General features: G+C 42.4%; 1 protein-coding gene across 12 annotated transcripts in view; it reads left to right on the top strand.

Moving 5' to 3' along the window:
* The window catches only part of PEX5L (peroxisomal biogenesis factor 5 like), a 320,579-nt gene that overhangs the window by 266,150 nt on the left and 36,403 nt on the right, over positions 1-18,026 (top strand). For all 12 annotated transcript variants that reach the window (XM_038744156.1, XM_038744197.1, XM_038744242.1 and 9 more), the window contains one exon: positions 11,409-11,525. In XM_038744156.1, coding sequence (XP_038600084.1) covers positions 11,409-11,525 — 117 coding nt within the window. The remainder of the gene's footprint in view (positions 1-11,408; positions 11,526-18,026) is intronic.

Here is an 18,026-nt window from a genome sequence, read left to right on the forward strand (position 1 = left end):
CTCTTCTCATCCAAGTTAGGGGTGCCTGGTTGGGGGTTTTAGAGCTTTATGTCCCACATTTTCTGGAGGATTCATTTCTCCTCTCTGAATCTGCTCCTTTCCAACTCCTCCCCACCGTGGGTCTGGGGGGAGATCTTGGCTCCAGCGCTTAGAACAGTGCTTTGCACATAGTAAGCGTTTAATAAATACCATCATCATCATCATCATCCAGCCTAGGGAACAAGTGGAAGCAGTATGACTGGACTGAGATGCCTTTCTGATCACTTCCAAACTACCGCAGGAGCTCAACGCAAAGACTTTTCCCACCATCAGATTGTAATAATAATCATGATTACTAGTATGATACTTGTTAGGTGCTTACTATGTTCTAAGCACTGGGGTGGATACAAGCAAATTGGGTTGGCACAGTCCCTGCCCTGCTTGGAGCTCACAGTCTTAATCCCCATTTTACAGATGAGGTAACTGAGGCCCAGTAAGTGAAGTGACTTGCCCAAGGTCACACAGCAGACCTGTGGCAGAGCCGGGATTAGAACCAGGACCTTCTGACTTCCAAGTCCGTGCTCTCACACTATTTGAGAAGCAGCATGACTCAGTGGAAAGAGCCCAGGCTTTAGAGTCGGAGGTCATGGGTTCAAATTCCGACTCTGCCAACTGTCAGCTGTGTGACTTTGAGCAAGTCACTTAACTTCCCTGGGCCTCAGTTACCTCATCTGTAAAATGGGGATTAAAACTGTGAGCCTCCCGTGGGACAACCTGATCACCTTGCAACCTCCCCAGCACTTAGAACAGTGCTTTGCACATCGTAAGTACTTAACAAATGCCATCATTATTATTATTATTACTTCTTTGAAATGGCTTATTTGCCTCCCATCAGATCCTGCTTGAGGGAAACAATCAGAGGAGGGGGCAGGAGTGTCAACGAATATTTTAATTGAGGGAATATGAACAACAAAGGTTTCCTGGAAACCTAATGGTTGTTGTGGAAGTTGTATTCCCTCTGCCCATCCGCCAAGCTAGCTCTCTTCCTCCCTTCAAGGCCCTACTGAGAGCTCACCTCCTCCAGGAGGCCTTCCCAGACTGAGCCCCTTCCTTCCTCTCCCCCCATTTTACCTCCTTCCCTTCCCCACAGCACCTGTATATATGTATATATGTTTGTACATATTTATTAATCTATTTATTTATTTCTTTTACTTGTACATATCTATTCTATTTATTTTATTTTGTTAGTATGTTTGGTTTTGTTCTCTGGCTCCCCCTTCTAGACTGTGAGCCCACTGTTGGGTAGGGACTGTCTCTATATGTTGCCAACTTGTACTTCCCATGTGCTTAGTACAGTGCTGTGCACACAGTAAGCACTCAATAAATACAATTGATTGATTGATTGATTGTATATTAACAAGCTACCTGCCTAGCTGCAAGAGCATGGGCCTCGTAGTCAGAGGAACTAAATTCTAATCCTGGCTCCACCACTTGCCTGCTGTGTGACCTTGGGCAAGTCATTTAACTACTCTGTGCCTCTGTAAAATGGGGATTAAATATGTATTCTCCCTCTTACTTAGACTATGAATCCCATGTGTGACAAGGACTGTATCCAACATGATTAATTTATAGCTACCCCATTACCTGTATATATGTTTGTACAGATTTATTACTCTATTTATTTTACTTGTACATATTTACTATTCTATTTATTTTATTTTGTTAATGTTGTGCATCCAGCTTTACTTCTATTTATTCTGATGGCTTGACACCTGTCCACATGTTTTGTTTTGTTGTCTGTCTCTCCCTTCTAGACTGTGAGCCCATTGTTGGGTAGGGACCTTCTCTATATGTTGCCAACTTGTACTTCCCAAGCGCTTAGTCCAGTGCTCTGCACACACTAAACGCTCAATAAATACAATTGAATGAATGAACGCTTAGAATAGTGCTACACTCTTTCTCCCTCTCTCTCCCTCTCGCTCTCTCTTTCTCTCTTTCTGTCTCTCTCTCTCTCCCTCCCCACCAAGGAAGATTTAGATCTGCTTCCAAAAAGTATAATTCATTCATTCAATCATATTTATTGAGCACTTATCATGTGCAGAGCACTGTCCTAAGCGCTTGGGAAGTACAAGTTGGCAACATATAGAGATGGTCCCTAAATAAAATATGCTTGGTGTAAATTAAAGAAGCCCTGTTCCATAATCTAATAAAATAAACTCTAGAATTATGTAAGAAAATGAATTTTTGTTCCCCGGGGGTAGGAGAGAATCCATTTAGAAATATTATTTTTTAGAAGTACTGTAAAACAGCTGTGTGTACAGCAAATTTGCCACAAAAGACACTCAAACCCCTTTTCAATGTAATACTTACAGCCAACTATGCATATCTCCATTTTACACCTGAGGTCTAGCTACATTAAAGACTGCCAAGGGAAGGGGCAGAGAGTAACAGACTGCTTTGAATGTTATCATTTAAATAACTAAGAAATTAAATGTATTTTGCCTAACATCTAACAAGGAAATTAAAATTAAATGTGTACATAATTACTTTCTTTAAATGCACTCTAATGCCTTGCTAAGAAAACATAAACTCCCCCTGGTAACTGATGCAAAATAAACAATTCCAACTGTGCTTGCTCAGGGAGAGATTTCTTCTTTTGTCTTGGTCGTTGGGTATAACAGTCCTGAGTCTGAAAGGAGTTAAAAGCCATCCCAGGGCAGTCAAACTCACTGGATAATTTGGGGGTTGAAGCAAGGTCAATTTGGGTCAGAGGTTGAAGCAGTCAGAATCCTCATAATAAAAATAATAATAATAATAATAATAATAATGGTAATGATATTTGCCAAGCACTTACTCTGAGCAAAGCACTGTTCTAAGCACTGGGGAGGTTATAAGGTGATCAGGTTGTCCCACATGGGGCTCACAGTCTTAATCCCCATTTTACAGATGAGGGAACTGTGGCACAGAGAAGTGTTTATATGTATATATGTTTGTACATATTTATTACTCTATTTTACTTGTACATATTTATTCTATTTATTTTATTTGGTTTATGTGTTTTGTTTTGTTGTCTGTCTCCCCCTTCTAGACCGTGAGCCCGCTGTTGGGTAGGGACCGTCTCTAGATGTTGCAAGCTTGTACTTCCCAAGCGCTTAGTACAGTGCTCTGCACACAGTAAGTGCTCAATAACGGGCTTTGGAGTCAGAGGTCATGGGTTCAAATCCCGGCTCCGCCACTTGTCAGCTGTGTGACTTTGGGCAAGTCACTTCACTTCTCTGGGCCTCAGTTCCCTCATCTGTAAAATGGGGATGAAGACTGTGAGCCCCACGTGGGGCAACCTGATCACCTTGTAACCTCCCCTGTGCTTAGAACAGTGCTTTGCACATAGTAAGCACTTAATAAATCCCATTAAAAAATAAATAAATACGATTGAATGAATGAATGAAAGTGATTTGCCCAAAGTCACACAGCTGACAGTTGGCAGAGCCGGGATTTGAACCCGTGACCTCTGACTCCCAATCCCATGCTCTTTCCACTGGGCCACACTGCTTCTCTATAATTTTGGTATTTGTCAAGCATTTGCAATGTGCAAAGCACTGTTCTAAACACTGGTGATCAGGTTGTCCCATGTGGGGCTCACAATCTTAATCCCCATTTTACAGATGAGGTAACTGAGGTACAGAGAAGTGAAGTGACTTGCCCAAAGTCACCCAGCTGACAAGCGGCAAAGGCAGGATTTGAACCCATGACCTCTGACTCCCAAGCCCGTGCTCTTTCCGCTGAGCCACGCTGCATTCAGCCGGATATTTTCCATCCAGGTTTGAGATGTCTACAGTCTAGGCAATTGTGTGTTAGGGCAGTGGTGACCCACCTGTAAGTAACATTCAACTCTCCAAAATAATGAGCAGTTCAATAGTTGGTCCTTAATATAACATTCAACTCTCCAAAATAATGAGCAATTCAATAATTGGTCCTTAATATAACATTCAACTCTCCAAAATAATGAGCAGTTCAATAATTGGCCCTTAATATTCTGCCTTAAAACTGGGGAGGAGGCGAGGAGGCTTGAACTTGTGATTAAAGACTTTGGTCTCCAGTTTATCTGCTATTGAACCCATTTACTTTAATTTTCAACTAGGTATTTTGATAGAAATATGTTGAGGAAACGATTTATTCATCATCATCAATCGTATTTATTGAGCGCTTACTATATGCAGAGCACTGTACTAAGCGCTTGGGAAGTACAAATTGGCAACATATAGAGACAGTCCCTACCCAACAGCGGGCTCACAGTCTAAAAGGGGGAGACAGAGAACAAAACCAAACATACTAACAAAATAAAATAAATAGAATAGATATGTACAAGTAAAATAAATAAATAAATAAATAGAGTAATACATAGAGTAATAAATAGAGTAATAAATAAATAAATAGAGTAGGGATGGAGAGGGCGATGGGGGGAGAGGAAGGAAGGGGCTCAGTCTGGGAAGGCCTCCTGGAGGAGGTGAGCTCTCAGTAGGGCCTTGAAGGGAGGAAGAGAGCTATCTTGGCTTTATTCTTAGGCACAATTACACTCCCATTGCCAGGTACATCAGGCCGAAATGTTTTCCTCCCCAAAATACTTATTTGCCCACCTGAATTTGCTATCGTGATAGAAATCCTTACAGGTCTAGGATGTAAAGGTACCACACAGATGTCTGTTTCTGAACAGAAAGCAGCATGTTGTAGTGAATAGAGCCTAGGCCTAGGCGTCGATAGGTTAGTGAGATCTAATCCCAGCTCTGCCACTTGTCTGCTGTGTGACCTTGGGTGAGTCACTTTGCTTCTCTGGGCCTCAGTTACCTCATCAGGAAAATGAGGATTGAGACCGCGAACCCCACATGGGACGCAGACTGTGCCCAACCCGACTGGCTTATTCATTCATTCATTCGTATTTATCATCATCATCATCAATCGTATTGAGCGCTTACTATGTGCAGAGCACTGTACTAAGCACTTGGGAAGTACAAATTGGCAACATATAGAGACAGTCCCTACCCAACAGTGGGCTCACAGTCTAAAAGACTAATTTATTGAGCGCTTACTGTGTGTAGAGCACTGTACTAAGCACTTGGGAAGTACAAGTTGGCTTAAATTCATTCATTCAATTGTACTTATGGAGCGCTTACTGTGTGCAGAGCACTGTGCCAAGTGCTTGAAAAGTACAATACAGCAATAAAGAGAAACAATCCCTGCCCACAGTGGGCTCACAGTCTAGAGGCGGGGAGACAGACATCAATTCAAGTAAACAGGCATCATCCACCTCAATGATCATACAGTCCCTGGCCTACAGTAAGTGCTTAACAAATAACACGATTATTATTATAATATTATAATAATGTTTGTTTATAACTAGGAACCAATGCCCAAGAAAATATTCAATAAGCAATTGCTTTAAGTAACGGTGGAATTTCAAATATATTTAGATGTATTTCTTTGAAAGCAGGGAAATGGATTAAAAATAGAAAAGCACTGCGGTTTGTGTTTTCATGAATGAAGCTGGAGGAGTAAATTTGATTTAGCTAAAAGTAGATCTCTGTAATTAGGTGGAGTCTGTGCTCCAAATCTTAATTAGGCAGAGGTAACTCAATTTAAATAGTTCAAGGCCTGATGTGCAGCATTAAAGTAGAGCTTGTCTCAAGTGAGGATCCCATCATCATTTCTCTGATGATACTATTTAGTGATAATAATTAATAATAATCATTACGGTATTTGTTAAGCACTGACTCTGTGTTAAACACTGTCCTGAACACTGGGGTAGTTTTGAGTTAATCAGGTTGGCTACAGTCCCTGCCGAACATAGGATCTCAGTCCAAATAGGAGGGAGAATTGGTGTTAAATCGTCCCTTTACAAGTGAGGAAATTGAGTCACAGAGAAGTTAAGTGACTTGCCCAAGGTCACACAGCAGACATGTGGTAGAGGCAGGATTAGAACTCAGGTCCTCTGACTTCCAGATGTGTGCTCTTTCATCGGCCATACCGTTCATCAGCTTTAGTTTGCAGCAGATGAACTCCAGTGATACTCTCATTAAAAACCAGCATTACCCTGCTTTCCTCAAGAACTAGCCCAAATTACTCTGAATTCGAAAGAATCTTACTACGGAAATGCAGCTGCCTCAGAATGGAGCACAGCTGCTATTTAGCAAACACTTCATATGGCTAGTGGCAGTCAGTAAACACTGTAAAATTAACTTGATTGATTTTCTGCGACATATTGATTTTTAACACCACCAAGAAAGGAGTATTCCATTTGGAGAACTGAAAATTTACAAGCTCAGAGCAAGCAGTCCTCTGCGATTACTTTGTTTTACGATTCCCAAGGACAGCCAGGAGAGTAAACCAAATTTCGACTTCTTCGAATTCCATTTTTCGCCAGCAGTACTGAAGCTCTGTAGCATAGAAAATGAAACAAGACCTATGAAAGCGTGGATAGATTTGTTTCTAAAAGTAAAATTGTTGTTAAAGAATCCTGCAGTGGTGATTTGGGTCATCAATCTTCTACTTTCGTAATGCATATTTTTCTGGGCAAAATGGGCCGTGGTGGTTTTTTTGTTTTTTTTTTTAATGGTCTATTTTAAGCACTTACAATGTACTAAGCACAGGGTAGATACAAGATAATCAGGTTGGACACAGTCCCTGTCCCACATGGAGCTAACACTTAACCCCTATTTTCATTCATTCATTCACTCAGTTGTATTTATTGATTGCTTACTGTGTGCAGAGCACTGTACTAAGTGCTTGGGAAAGTACAATGCAACAATAAATAGTGACATTCCCTGCCCACAGTGAGCTCACAGTCGAGAGTGGGAGAGACAGACATCAATACAAATGAATAAAATTACAAATATGTACATAAGTTCTTTGGGGTTGTGGAGGGGACGGAGAAGTGCAAAGGGGTAAATAAAATTACAGATATGGACATAAGTGCTTTGGGGCTGGGATGGGGGAAGAGCAAAGGGAGCAAGTTGGGGTGTTGCAGAGGAGAGGGGGAGATGAGAAAAAGTGGGGCTTAAAAAAATGATGGCATTTATTAAGCGCTTACTATGTGCAAAGCACTGTTGTAAGCGCTGGAAAGGCCTCTTGGAGGAGATGTGCCTTCAATTAGGCTTTGAAGCCAGGGAGAGCAGTTGTCTGTCAGATTAGAGGAGGGAGGGAGTTCCAGGCCCACTTTACAGATTCATTCACTCATTCAATCATATTTATTGAGCTCTTACTGTGTGCAGAGCACTGTACTAAGTGCTTGGGAAGTACAAGTTGGAAACATATAAACACGGTCCCTACCCAACAACAGGCTCACAGTCTAGAAGGGGAAGACAGACAACAAAACAAAGCATGTGGACAGGTGTCAAGTCATCAGAATAAATAGAAGTAAAGCTAGATGCACATCATTAACAAAATAAATAGAATAGTAAATATGTACAAGTAAAGTAAATAGAGTGATAAATCTGTACAAACATATATACAGGTGCTGTGGGGAGGGGAAGGAGGTAGGGCGAAGGGGATGGGGAGGAGGAGAGGAAAAAGGGGGCTCAGTCTGGGAAGGCCTCCTGGAGGAGGTGAGCTCTCAGTAGGGCTTTGAAGGGAGGAAGAGAGCTAGCTTGGCGGATGTGCGGAGGGAGGGTATTCCAGGCCAGGGGGAGGACGTGGGCCGGGGGTCGATGGCGGGACAGGTGAGAGCGAGGTACGGTGAGGAGATCAGCGGTGGAGGAGCGGAGGGGGCGGGCTGGGCAGTAGAAGGAGAGAAGGGAGGTGAGTTAGGAGGGGGTGAGGTGATGGAAAGCCTTGAAGCCGAGAGTGAGGAGTTTTTGCTTGATGCGTAGGTTGACTGGTAGCCACTGGAGATTTTTGAGGAGGGGAGTAACATGCCCAGAGCATTTCTGGACAAAGACAATCCGGGCAGCAGCATGAAGTCTGGACTGAAGTGGGACGAGACAGGAGGATGGGAGATCAAAGAGGAGGCTGATGCAGTAATCCAGATGGGATAGGATGAGAGATTGAAATAGCAAGGTAGCCGTTTGGATGGAGAGGAAAGGGCAGATCTTGGCGATGTTGCAGAGGTGAGACTGGCAGGTTTTGGTGACGGATTGAATTTGAGGGGTGAACGAGAGAGCGAAGTCGAGGATGACACCAAGGTTGCGGGCTTGTGAGACGGGAAGGATGGTAGTGCCGTCAACAGTGATGGGAAAGTCAGGGAGAGGGCAGGGGTTGGGAGGGAAGATAAGGAGTACAGATGAGGTAACTGAGGCCTATTAATCAATCAGTCATATTTATTGAGTGCTTACTATGTGCAGAGCACTGTGCTAAGCGCTTGGGAGAGTACAATGCAACAGAATTAGCAGATACGTTCCCACCCATAACAAACTTAGAGGATAGAGGGGGAGACAGACGTTAATGTGATAATATTATAAATGTCATTTATAATATGTAATATAAAGATATATACAGAAGTGCTGTATGATTGGGGGTGAGATGAACATCAAATGTTCAAAGGTCACATTGAAATACATAGGCGACAGTAAACGCTCAATAAATACGATTGGATGAATGAATAATAATAATAATAATGATAGCATTTATTAAGTACTTACTATGTGCAGAGCACTGTGCTAAGCGCTTGGGAGAGTACAATGCAACAGAATTAGCAGGTACGTTCCTGCCCATAGTGAACTTAGAGGATAGAGGGAGAGACAGACATTAATGTGATAATATTATAAACAAGTCATTTATAATATGTAATGTAAAGATCATCATCAATCATATTTATTGAGCGCTTACTATGTGCAGAGCACTGTACTAAGCGCTTGGGAAGTACAAATTGGCAACATATAGAGACAGTCCCTACCCAACAGTGGGCTCACAGTCTAAAAGATATATGCAGAAGTGCTGTTTGATTGGGGGTGAGATGAACATCAAATGTTCAAAGGTCACAGATTGAAATACATAGGCGACACAGTAAACGCTCAATAAATACGGTTGAATGAATGAATAATAATAATAATGATAGCATTTATTAAATGTTTATTATGTGCAAAGCACTGTGCTAAGTGCTTGGGAGAGTACAGTGCAACAGAATTAGCAGATATGTTCCCGCCCATAATGAACTTAGAGGATAGAGGGGGAGACAGACGGTAATGTGATAATATTATAAATAAGTCATTTATAATACGTATTGTAAAGATATATAAAGAAGTGCTGTATGATTGGGGGTGAGATGACCATCAAATGTTCAAAGGTCACATTGAAATACATAGGCGACAGTAAACGCTCAATAAATACGATTGGATGAATGAATAATAATAATAATGATAGCATTTATTAAGTGCTTACTATGTGCAAAGCACTGTTCTAAGTGCTGAGCACTAAGGGAGAGGGAGCCGGGGAAAAGCGGGCTTAATCCGGGAAGGCCTCTTGGAGGAGACATGACCTTAGTAATGCTTTGAAAGTGGAGAGAGTCGTGGTCTGACATATATGGAGGGGAAGGGAGTACTAGGCTAGGGGAGGGTTTGGGAGAGAGGTCAGTTGATGCTATTGATGCCTGGCTACTTGTTTTGTTTTGTTTTGATGTCTGTCTATCCCCTTCTAGACTGTGAGCCCATTGTTGGGTAGGGATTGTCTCTATTTGTTGCCCAACTGTACTGTGTGCAGAGCACTGTACTAAGCGCTTGGGAAGTACAAGTTGGCAACATATAGAGACGGTCCCTACCCAACAGTGGGCTCACAGTCTAAAAGGGGGAGACAGAGAACAAAATCAAACATACTAACAGAATAAAATAAATAGAATAGATATGTACAAGTAAAATAAATAAATGAATAAATAAATATTTAATTATAAATAAATTATATTTATTATATATAATAAAGATTATATATTTTATTTTATTATTAATTATTACTTTATTATATATTTTATTTGATATATTTTATTTTATATATACTATAATAAAGGGAAAGAGGGCCAGTTCTTTCCCCGTCTTATCCATTGTTCTCAGGGGATTGCAGCGGAGGGGGCTGCTCAGGATTGCCCGCTGTCTTGCGTTCATTACGGGGTAAACCAGAGGCGACGGCGACTCCTCCCCTTGGGCTTATTCCCTCGTGGGCATAGTCCCATCTGGCAGGCTTTTTCTTCCCCAGCAGAGCCCCTCCTTAAGCCCTCTGCAAAACAATTCAGATCCTCTCCAAAAATTCAGGTCCTCAAAACTCCGCAGAAAGATAATACAGTGCCTCCTCCTTGGGCCTTGTTGCTCCCGGGGTCAAATTAATAACACGATGGAGTCGTCCTTTGGCCTTGTTGCTCCCAGGGTCAAATAATACAAAATGGAGTCACTCTTGCTCACCACGCCGTAGACCAGGGTTAACTGTTTGGGGCAGGGAATGAGTTTACCAACTCTGTTTTTTGTTTGCTTTTTTTAATGGTATTTGTTAAGCACTGTATTAGGATCTGGGCTAGACAAATGCTAATCATGTTGAAAAAGGTCCATGTACCACGTGGGGTTGACAGTCTTAATCCACTTTTTACAGAGGAGGTAACTGAGGCACAGAGAAGTAAAATGACCTGCCCAAGGTCACACAACAGACATGTGAGGAGCTGGGATTAGAAGCCAGGTCCTTCTGACTCCTAGGCCAATGCTCTACCCGCTAGACAGCACTGCTTCTCCCAATAATAATAATGTTGGTATTTGTTAAGCGCTTACTATGTGCAAAGCACTGTTCTAAGCACTGGGTAGATACAAAGTAATCAGGTTGTCCCACGAGGGGCTTACAGCCTTCATTCCCATTTTACAGATGAGGGAACTGAGGCCCAGAGAAGTGAAGTGACTTGCCCAAAGTCACACAGCTGACAAGAGCCGGAGCCAGGATTTGAACCCACGACCTCTGACTCCAAAGCCCGGGCTCTTTCCGCTGAGCCACGCTGCTTTCAAGTGCTCCCGAGCGCTTGGTACGATGCTCTGCACTCAATAAACACTCAGTAAATATGATTGATTGACTGATTGATTAGAGCGCCATCCTGGGAGTTAAAGGGTGTGGTTCTAATCCCAGCTCTGACACGTGTTGGCTGTGTGACCTTGGACAAATCACTTCACTTGTCTGTGCCTCAGTTAACTAATCTGTAAAATGGGGGTGAAGACTGTGAGCCCTATGTGGGGTAAGCCCACTGTTGGGTAGGGACCGTCTCTATATGTTGCCAACTTGTACTTCCCAAGCGCTTAGTACAGTGCTCTGCACACAGTAAGTGCTCAATAAATATGATTGATTGATTGACAGGGACTGTATCCAATGTGATTGCTTTGTATCTACCCCAGCACTTAGAACACTGCCTGGCACATAGTAAGCACTTAATGAATATTATTATTTTTATTATTAACAATGCATTCCCTTTTCTCCTCTCCTAGTCAGACACAGAATTCTGGGATAAGATGCAGGCTGAGTGGGAAGAAATGGCTCGGAGGAACTGGATATCTGAGAACCAAGAAGCCCAGAATCAAGTTACTATTTCTGCTACTGAGAAGGTAACCAAGTTGAATCTACATTCTCCTCCCTTTTTGGTATAGTAAAACGTCAGAGGTCGGTGGGAAATCCAGGAGAACTGTAGTGACACAAGTGCATTTTTCAACTGGCTTGGAAGGAACAGTGATTTCTTGGAAACTCCAGTAAGACACTCTAATACTGCCCTCTAATAATAATAATAATAATAATAATAATAATAATAATGGCATTTATTAAGCACTTACTATGTGCAAAGCACTTTTCTAAGCGCATGGAAGGTTACAAGGTGATCAGGTTGTCCCACGGGGGGCTCACAGTCTTAATCCTCATTTTACAGATGAGATAACTGAGGCCCAGAGAAGTGAAGTGACTTGCCCAAAGCCACACAGCTGACAATTGGTGGAGCTGGGATTTGAACCCACCACCTCTGACTCCAAAGCCCGGGCTCTTTCCACTGAGCCACGCTGCTCTAGACTGTAAGCTCGTATTGGGCAGGGAGCGAGCCTACCAACTCTGTTGAATTGTACTCTCTCAAGTGCTTCGTACAGTGCTCTGCACACACTATAAGTGCTCAATAAATACCACCGATGGATTGATTGTTTTGCTTACTATGATTGCTCAGTGGAAAGAGCCCGAGCTTTGGAGTCAGAGGCCGTTGGCTCAAATCCCAGCTCCGCCACTTGTCAGCTGGGTGACTTTGGGCAAGTCACTTCACTTCTCTGGGCCTCAGTTCCCTCATCTGGAAAATGGGGATGAAGACTGTGAGCCCCCCGTGGGACAACCTGATTACCTTGTATCTACCCCAGTGCTTAGAACAGTGCTTGGCATATAGTAAACAATCAAATGGATGGATATGTTTTGTTTTGTTCTCTGTCTCCCCCTTCTAGACTGTGAGCCCACTGTTGGGTAGGAACCATCTCTATATGTTGCCAACTTGTACTTCCCAAGCGCTTAGTACAGTCCTCTGCACACAGTAAGTGCTCAATAAATACGATTGATTGATTGATTGATTGAAGGGAATATGTGACCATTATTTTCCCAAGTACTTAGTGAAGCTCTCCACCTCAAGTGGCGTGCTAATAAATACCACTACTATTACTTCAGTCTACCATAACCACCGTTAGAATAGGTAGATTATTACTTCTGATACCCATATGCCTGCCCTGGGCATTTTAGTACCGTGCTCTGCACACAGTAAGCACTCAATAAATACCATTAATTGTTTGACCAGTTATTTGATGGGAGTGGTAGAAGTGGTTGCAACATGGCCACCCCTCTCTCTGGAAGCCTAGAGAAGCAGCATGGCTTAGAGGAAAGAGCATGGACTTGGGAGTCGGAGGTCATGAGTTCAAATCCCGGCTCCGCTGCTTGTCTGCTGAGTGACTGTGGGCAAGTCACTTAACTTCTCTGTGCCTCAGTTACCCCATCCGTAAAATAGGGATTAAGACTGTGACCCCCACGTGGGACAACCTGATCACCTTGTATCCTCCCCAGCGTTTAGAACAGTGCTTTGCACATAGTAAGCACTTAACAAATGCCATCATTATTATTACTATTACACAATCGATCATTGCTGTTAATTGAGAGGTCAATTATTGGTGTTGATTGAACACTGAATGTGTGCAGAGCACTTTATTAGGGAGTTGGGAGAGTAAAACAAAATTAAAAAGTGCAGTCTCTGCCCTTAGAAGGCTTACTAGGGTCCCCAAAAGAATGTCATGGCAGCACTTTTTGTTTGCCAGAAGTTTAGACACTGAGATTTTTATTAATAATAATAATGATGATGATGGTATTTTTTAAGCATTTACTATGGGCCAAGCACTCTTCTAAGCACTGGGGTAGATACAAGGTAATCAGGTTGTCCCACGTGAGGCTCACAGTCTTAATCCCCATTTTACAGATGATGTGATTGAGGCCCAGAGAAGTTAAGTGACTTGCCCAAAGTCACACAGCTGATAAGTGGCGGAACCGGGATTAGAGCCCACGACCCCTAACTCCCAAGCCCGGGCTCTTGCCACTAAGCCATGCTGCTTCTGCTTTAAAATGTCTCTTATCAGGGCTCCACGAACAAGTCTGTGATCACTTCCCCTATAGCATTCAGTGAAAGCTAGCAGTGGGAAAACAGGAGCTAAATTCAGAGCGGCCCCAAATATTTCACATTCAAAGCTCAGACACTGAATTTTAGTTTAATGCAAATGGAAAGGAAAGCGGGAAAGCTAAATCAGATTCAAATGAGAGCAAACTACTAGCTCTATAGGCCTCAGTAGATACAGACTACTGTAAATGCACCAACCAACCTCCCTAGTTTCAAAGATAAACCTCTGGGCATATATGCTCACATCTCAGCCCTTTGGCAGGTCTCCAGTGAAGTTACTAGAGCATGATGTGACTAGAACAATAATAATAATAATAATAATGGCATTTGTTAAGCACTTACTATGTTAGAAAAGAGAATGCATTCCTTCTCTTGAATTTAAAAGCTCTGCCCTGCTAGCTGATTGGACTTAATTCTCAGAGTATTATGGGAAGAAGAGTTCCCAGACAGTAGAAAGTACAAGATTATTCATTCAATCGTATTTATTGAGTGCCTACAGTGTGCAAATCACTGAATTAAGCACTTGGGAGAGTACAATATAACTACAAACAGATGCATTCCAGTCCACAATGAGTTCCTAGTCTAGTGGGGCAGACAGACATTGATACAAATAGAGAGATAAGTAAATAAATTATGGGTATATACATAAACTGTGAGCCCACTGTTGGGTAGGGACTGTCTCTATATGTTGCCAACTTGTACTTCTCAAGTGCTTAGTACAGTGCTCTGCACACAGTAAGCACTCAATAAATACGATTGATTTACAATTACAACTGCCATAAAAATACAAATTGTCATCTCTAGGGTGTTTCCAATTCATTCATTCATTCAATCGCATTTATTGAGCGCTTACTGTGTGCAGAGCACTGTACTAAGCACTTGGGAAGTACAAGTTAGCAACATATAGAGACGGTCCCTACCCAACAATGGGCTCACAGTCTAGAAGGGGGAATGCCAATGTCAATGACAATGTATTGTTCCAAAAGCTGGAAAGTGAAAAAACAGGATAGAAAGAACATTGATTCTTTCGTGTGGAGTTGGAGAAGGCTTTTGCAAACACCGTGGACTGCCCAAAAAACAAATGGACTTTGGAGCAAATTAAACCAAAGCGGTCTTTGGAAGGCCAAATGACCCGAGTTAGATTAGTATATTTTGGACACATAATCAGGAGGACTAATTATCTGGAAATAACATTAATGCTAGGAAGAGTCCAGGGAAAAAGTGGAAGAGGCAGACTGGCAGCTAGATGGATAGAGACCCTTCAATCGTGTTTATTGAGCGCTTACTGTGTGCAGAGCACTGTACTAAGAGTCCAGGGAAAATGTGGAAGAGGCAGACTAGCAGCTAGATGGATAGAGACCATTCAATCATGTTTATTGAGCACTTAGTGTGTGCAAATCACTGTACTAAGCGCTTGGGAAGTACAAGTTGGCAACATATAAAGACGGTCCCTACCCAACAACGGACTCACAGTCTAGAAGGTGGACCATTACAACAATAACAGAAGAACCATTAGAAAATTTGTGGATTATGGCAGAAGACAGGACGTTCTGGAGAAAGTATATCCGTGGAGTCGCTATGAATCGGAAATGACTCAAAAGTATATCCGAGGAGTCGCTATGAATCGGAAATGACTCAACAGCACTTAATAATAAATCATAATAACTATTAGTGGCTTTTTTAAGCCCCTACTATATGCAGAGCATTGTACTAAGTGCTTGGGAAAGTATAATACAGTGGAGTTGGTAGAAATGGTCCCTCCCCACAAGGAGCTTGCAATCTCCCAGGGGAGAGGGACATTAAAATAAATTACAAGTAGGGGAAAGGGTATAAGGACAAGTACTAATGGCTGGGGCGAGTGTTAAAGGTCTTAAGGGTTACATTTCCTTCTTTTCAGGATCTTTAACTTCAGTTCCACCTCCAATAAAAGGCTCTGATAGGAGTCCATCAATCGATCAATCAGTGGTATTTATTGAGCGCTTACTGTGTGCAGAGCTCTTTACTAAATGTTTGGGAGAATACAATGCAACAGAGTTGGTGGATACATTACCTGCTTACAGTGATCTTACCAACTTGTACTTCCTAAGCGCTTAGTACAGTGCTCTGCACACAGTAAGCGCTCAATAAATACGATTGATTGATTGATTATAGTCTAGAGGTGTCGACAGATATTAAAAACTAAATAACTAGACTCCGTAACCAGATTCCGTCAGCACAGTTGGTGTGTATTTGGGTAAGATTCAGGACGGTTGAGGCAGAAAGAAGGGTGAGGGGCCCCCTCCATCAGCGTGCCTCAGTGGCAAGAGCCCGGGCTTGGGAATCAGATGTCGTGGGTTCTAATCCTGCCTCGGCCACTCGTCAGCTGTGTGACTTTGGCGAAGTCACTTCACCTCTCTGGGCCTGAGTGACCTCATCTGGAAAATGGGGATGAAGACTGGGAGCCCCCGTGGGACAACCTGATCACCTTGTTAACCTCCTCAGTGCTTAGAACAGTGCTTGGCACATAGCGCTTAATAAATGTTATCATTATTATTATTCTCTGTACCTCAGTTCCCTCAGCTGGAAAATGGGGATGAAGACTGAGAGCCCCCCGTGGGACAACCTGATCACCTTGTTAACCTCCCCAGCGCTTAGAACAGTGCTTTGCACATAGTAAGCGCTTAATAAATGCTATCATTATTATTATTGCATTCAATTTATTGAGCTGACATTTCAACCAGGTAGTGTGAACTCAATTCTTGGCAGCGGCCAAATCCCAAGCTCATACCGACCCTTGAGCACTGGTCGTCTGAGAATACGAAAAAAACCCACTCTTTTCCAATTTCAGCCACTAGTGACTCCTGTGTAGTTGTCCACAGCTCAGAGCTGGGACTAAATGTGGGGCTAAAAGTAACCTGTGTTAGTACTTTATACTGTTTTCCTCCTTTAATTTGAGTAGATGACAAGGTAGCAAGTCCTCTTGTACCCTAAGGATGTTCAATATTATAAACCATGCTGCGTGCTTAATAGTTGTGCTACCAACAGATGTGCACACAAAAGTTTCTTATTCTTCTCTCTTTTCTCTGCGTGATAAAAAAAAATCAGGTCAAATCCCCAGATCACTCGGCAAAAATTGAATCGGAACTCCCAGAAAATGTAGAACGGTAGTTAATGTTCTAAATTCTCAGTGAATTCACCGATGCCCTCCAGTTCATGTTGTGAAAAGTATGCTTGTAAAAAAATGAACAGGTTGCAAATACTCAGAAGTACGCACAAAGCAACAAAATCTACCTAACTATAAAAAATCTTGGGTTTATCAATCAGTGGAGCTGAGTTGAGCAAATAGTGGATTATGTCCAACCTAAGCAGCATAGCCTAGTGGCTAGCACAGCCCTGGGAGCCAGAAAGTCATGGGTTCGAATCCCGGCTCTGCCACTCATCCACTGTGTGACCTTGAGCAAGTCAAGTCACCTCACTTCTCTGGGACTCAGTTACCTCGTCTGTAAAATGGGGATTGAAGCAGTGAGCCCCACTTGGGACAAGGACTGTGTCCAATGTCCCAATCGCCTTGTATCCACCCCAGTGCTTAGCACAGTGCCTAGCACATAATAAACACTTAAATACCTCAATTACTGGGAAGGAGGCCTTCCCAGACTGCGCCCCTTCCTTCCTCTCCCCCTCGTCCCCCTTTCCATCCCCCCCATCTTACCTCCTTCCCTTCCCCACAGCACCTGTATATATGACTATGTGTTTGTACATATTTATTACTCTATTTATTTATTTATTTTACTTGTACATATCTATTCTATTTTATTTTGTTAGTATGTTTGGTTTTGTTCTCCATCTCCCCCTTTTAGACTGTGAGCCCACTGTTGGGTAGGGACTGTCTCTATATGTTGCCAACTTGTGCTTCCCAAGCGCTTAGTACAGTGCTCTGCACACAGTAAGCACTCAATAAATATGATTGATTGATTGAATTACTACTATTATTATTAATAATAATAACTGATTATCTTGTATCTACCCCAGAGCTTAGAACAGACTGGCACATAGTAAACACTTACAAATACCATAAAAAAAATTGTGTCATTTGGTTTGCATTACAGTTTTCCATGACAATGCAGATATCCTAGGTGCTATGCACTCTCAGAGATCTCAACTTTCCCATCTCTGTCTCCTCACTCACACTGTGGCCCTAGATTGGAACTCCCTCCCTCTCCCTCTCATATAAACCAGTTTTCCCAGCCTTCTAAAATCCCACCTCAACTGATTTCCCAGCACCCAAAGCCGTATCATCTCTTCGGTCAGTTCCAGCATTTATGAACTTGTTTTCCCCCTCCTTGACACTCATGCATAATATGTATTTAAATGTTTATTTTGACCATTATATTTGTAAAATAGCTTTATGTTTGTCTCCCTTCTTAGAGTGTAAACTTCTGATGGGACCGTC

This window comes from Tachyglossus aculeatus, chromosome 1 (assembly GCF_015852505.1).
Source record: "Tachyglossus aculeatus isolate mTacAcu1 chromosome 1, mTacAcu1.pri, whole genome shotgun sequence".
In the NCBI taxonomy this organism is placed as follows: Eukaryota; Metazoa; Chordata; class Mammalia; order Monotremata; family Tachyglossidae; genus Tachyglossus; species Tachyglossus aculeatus.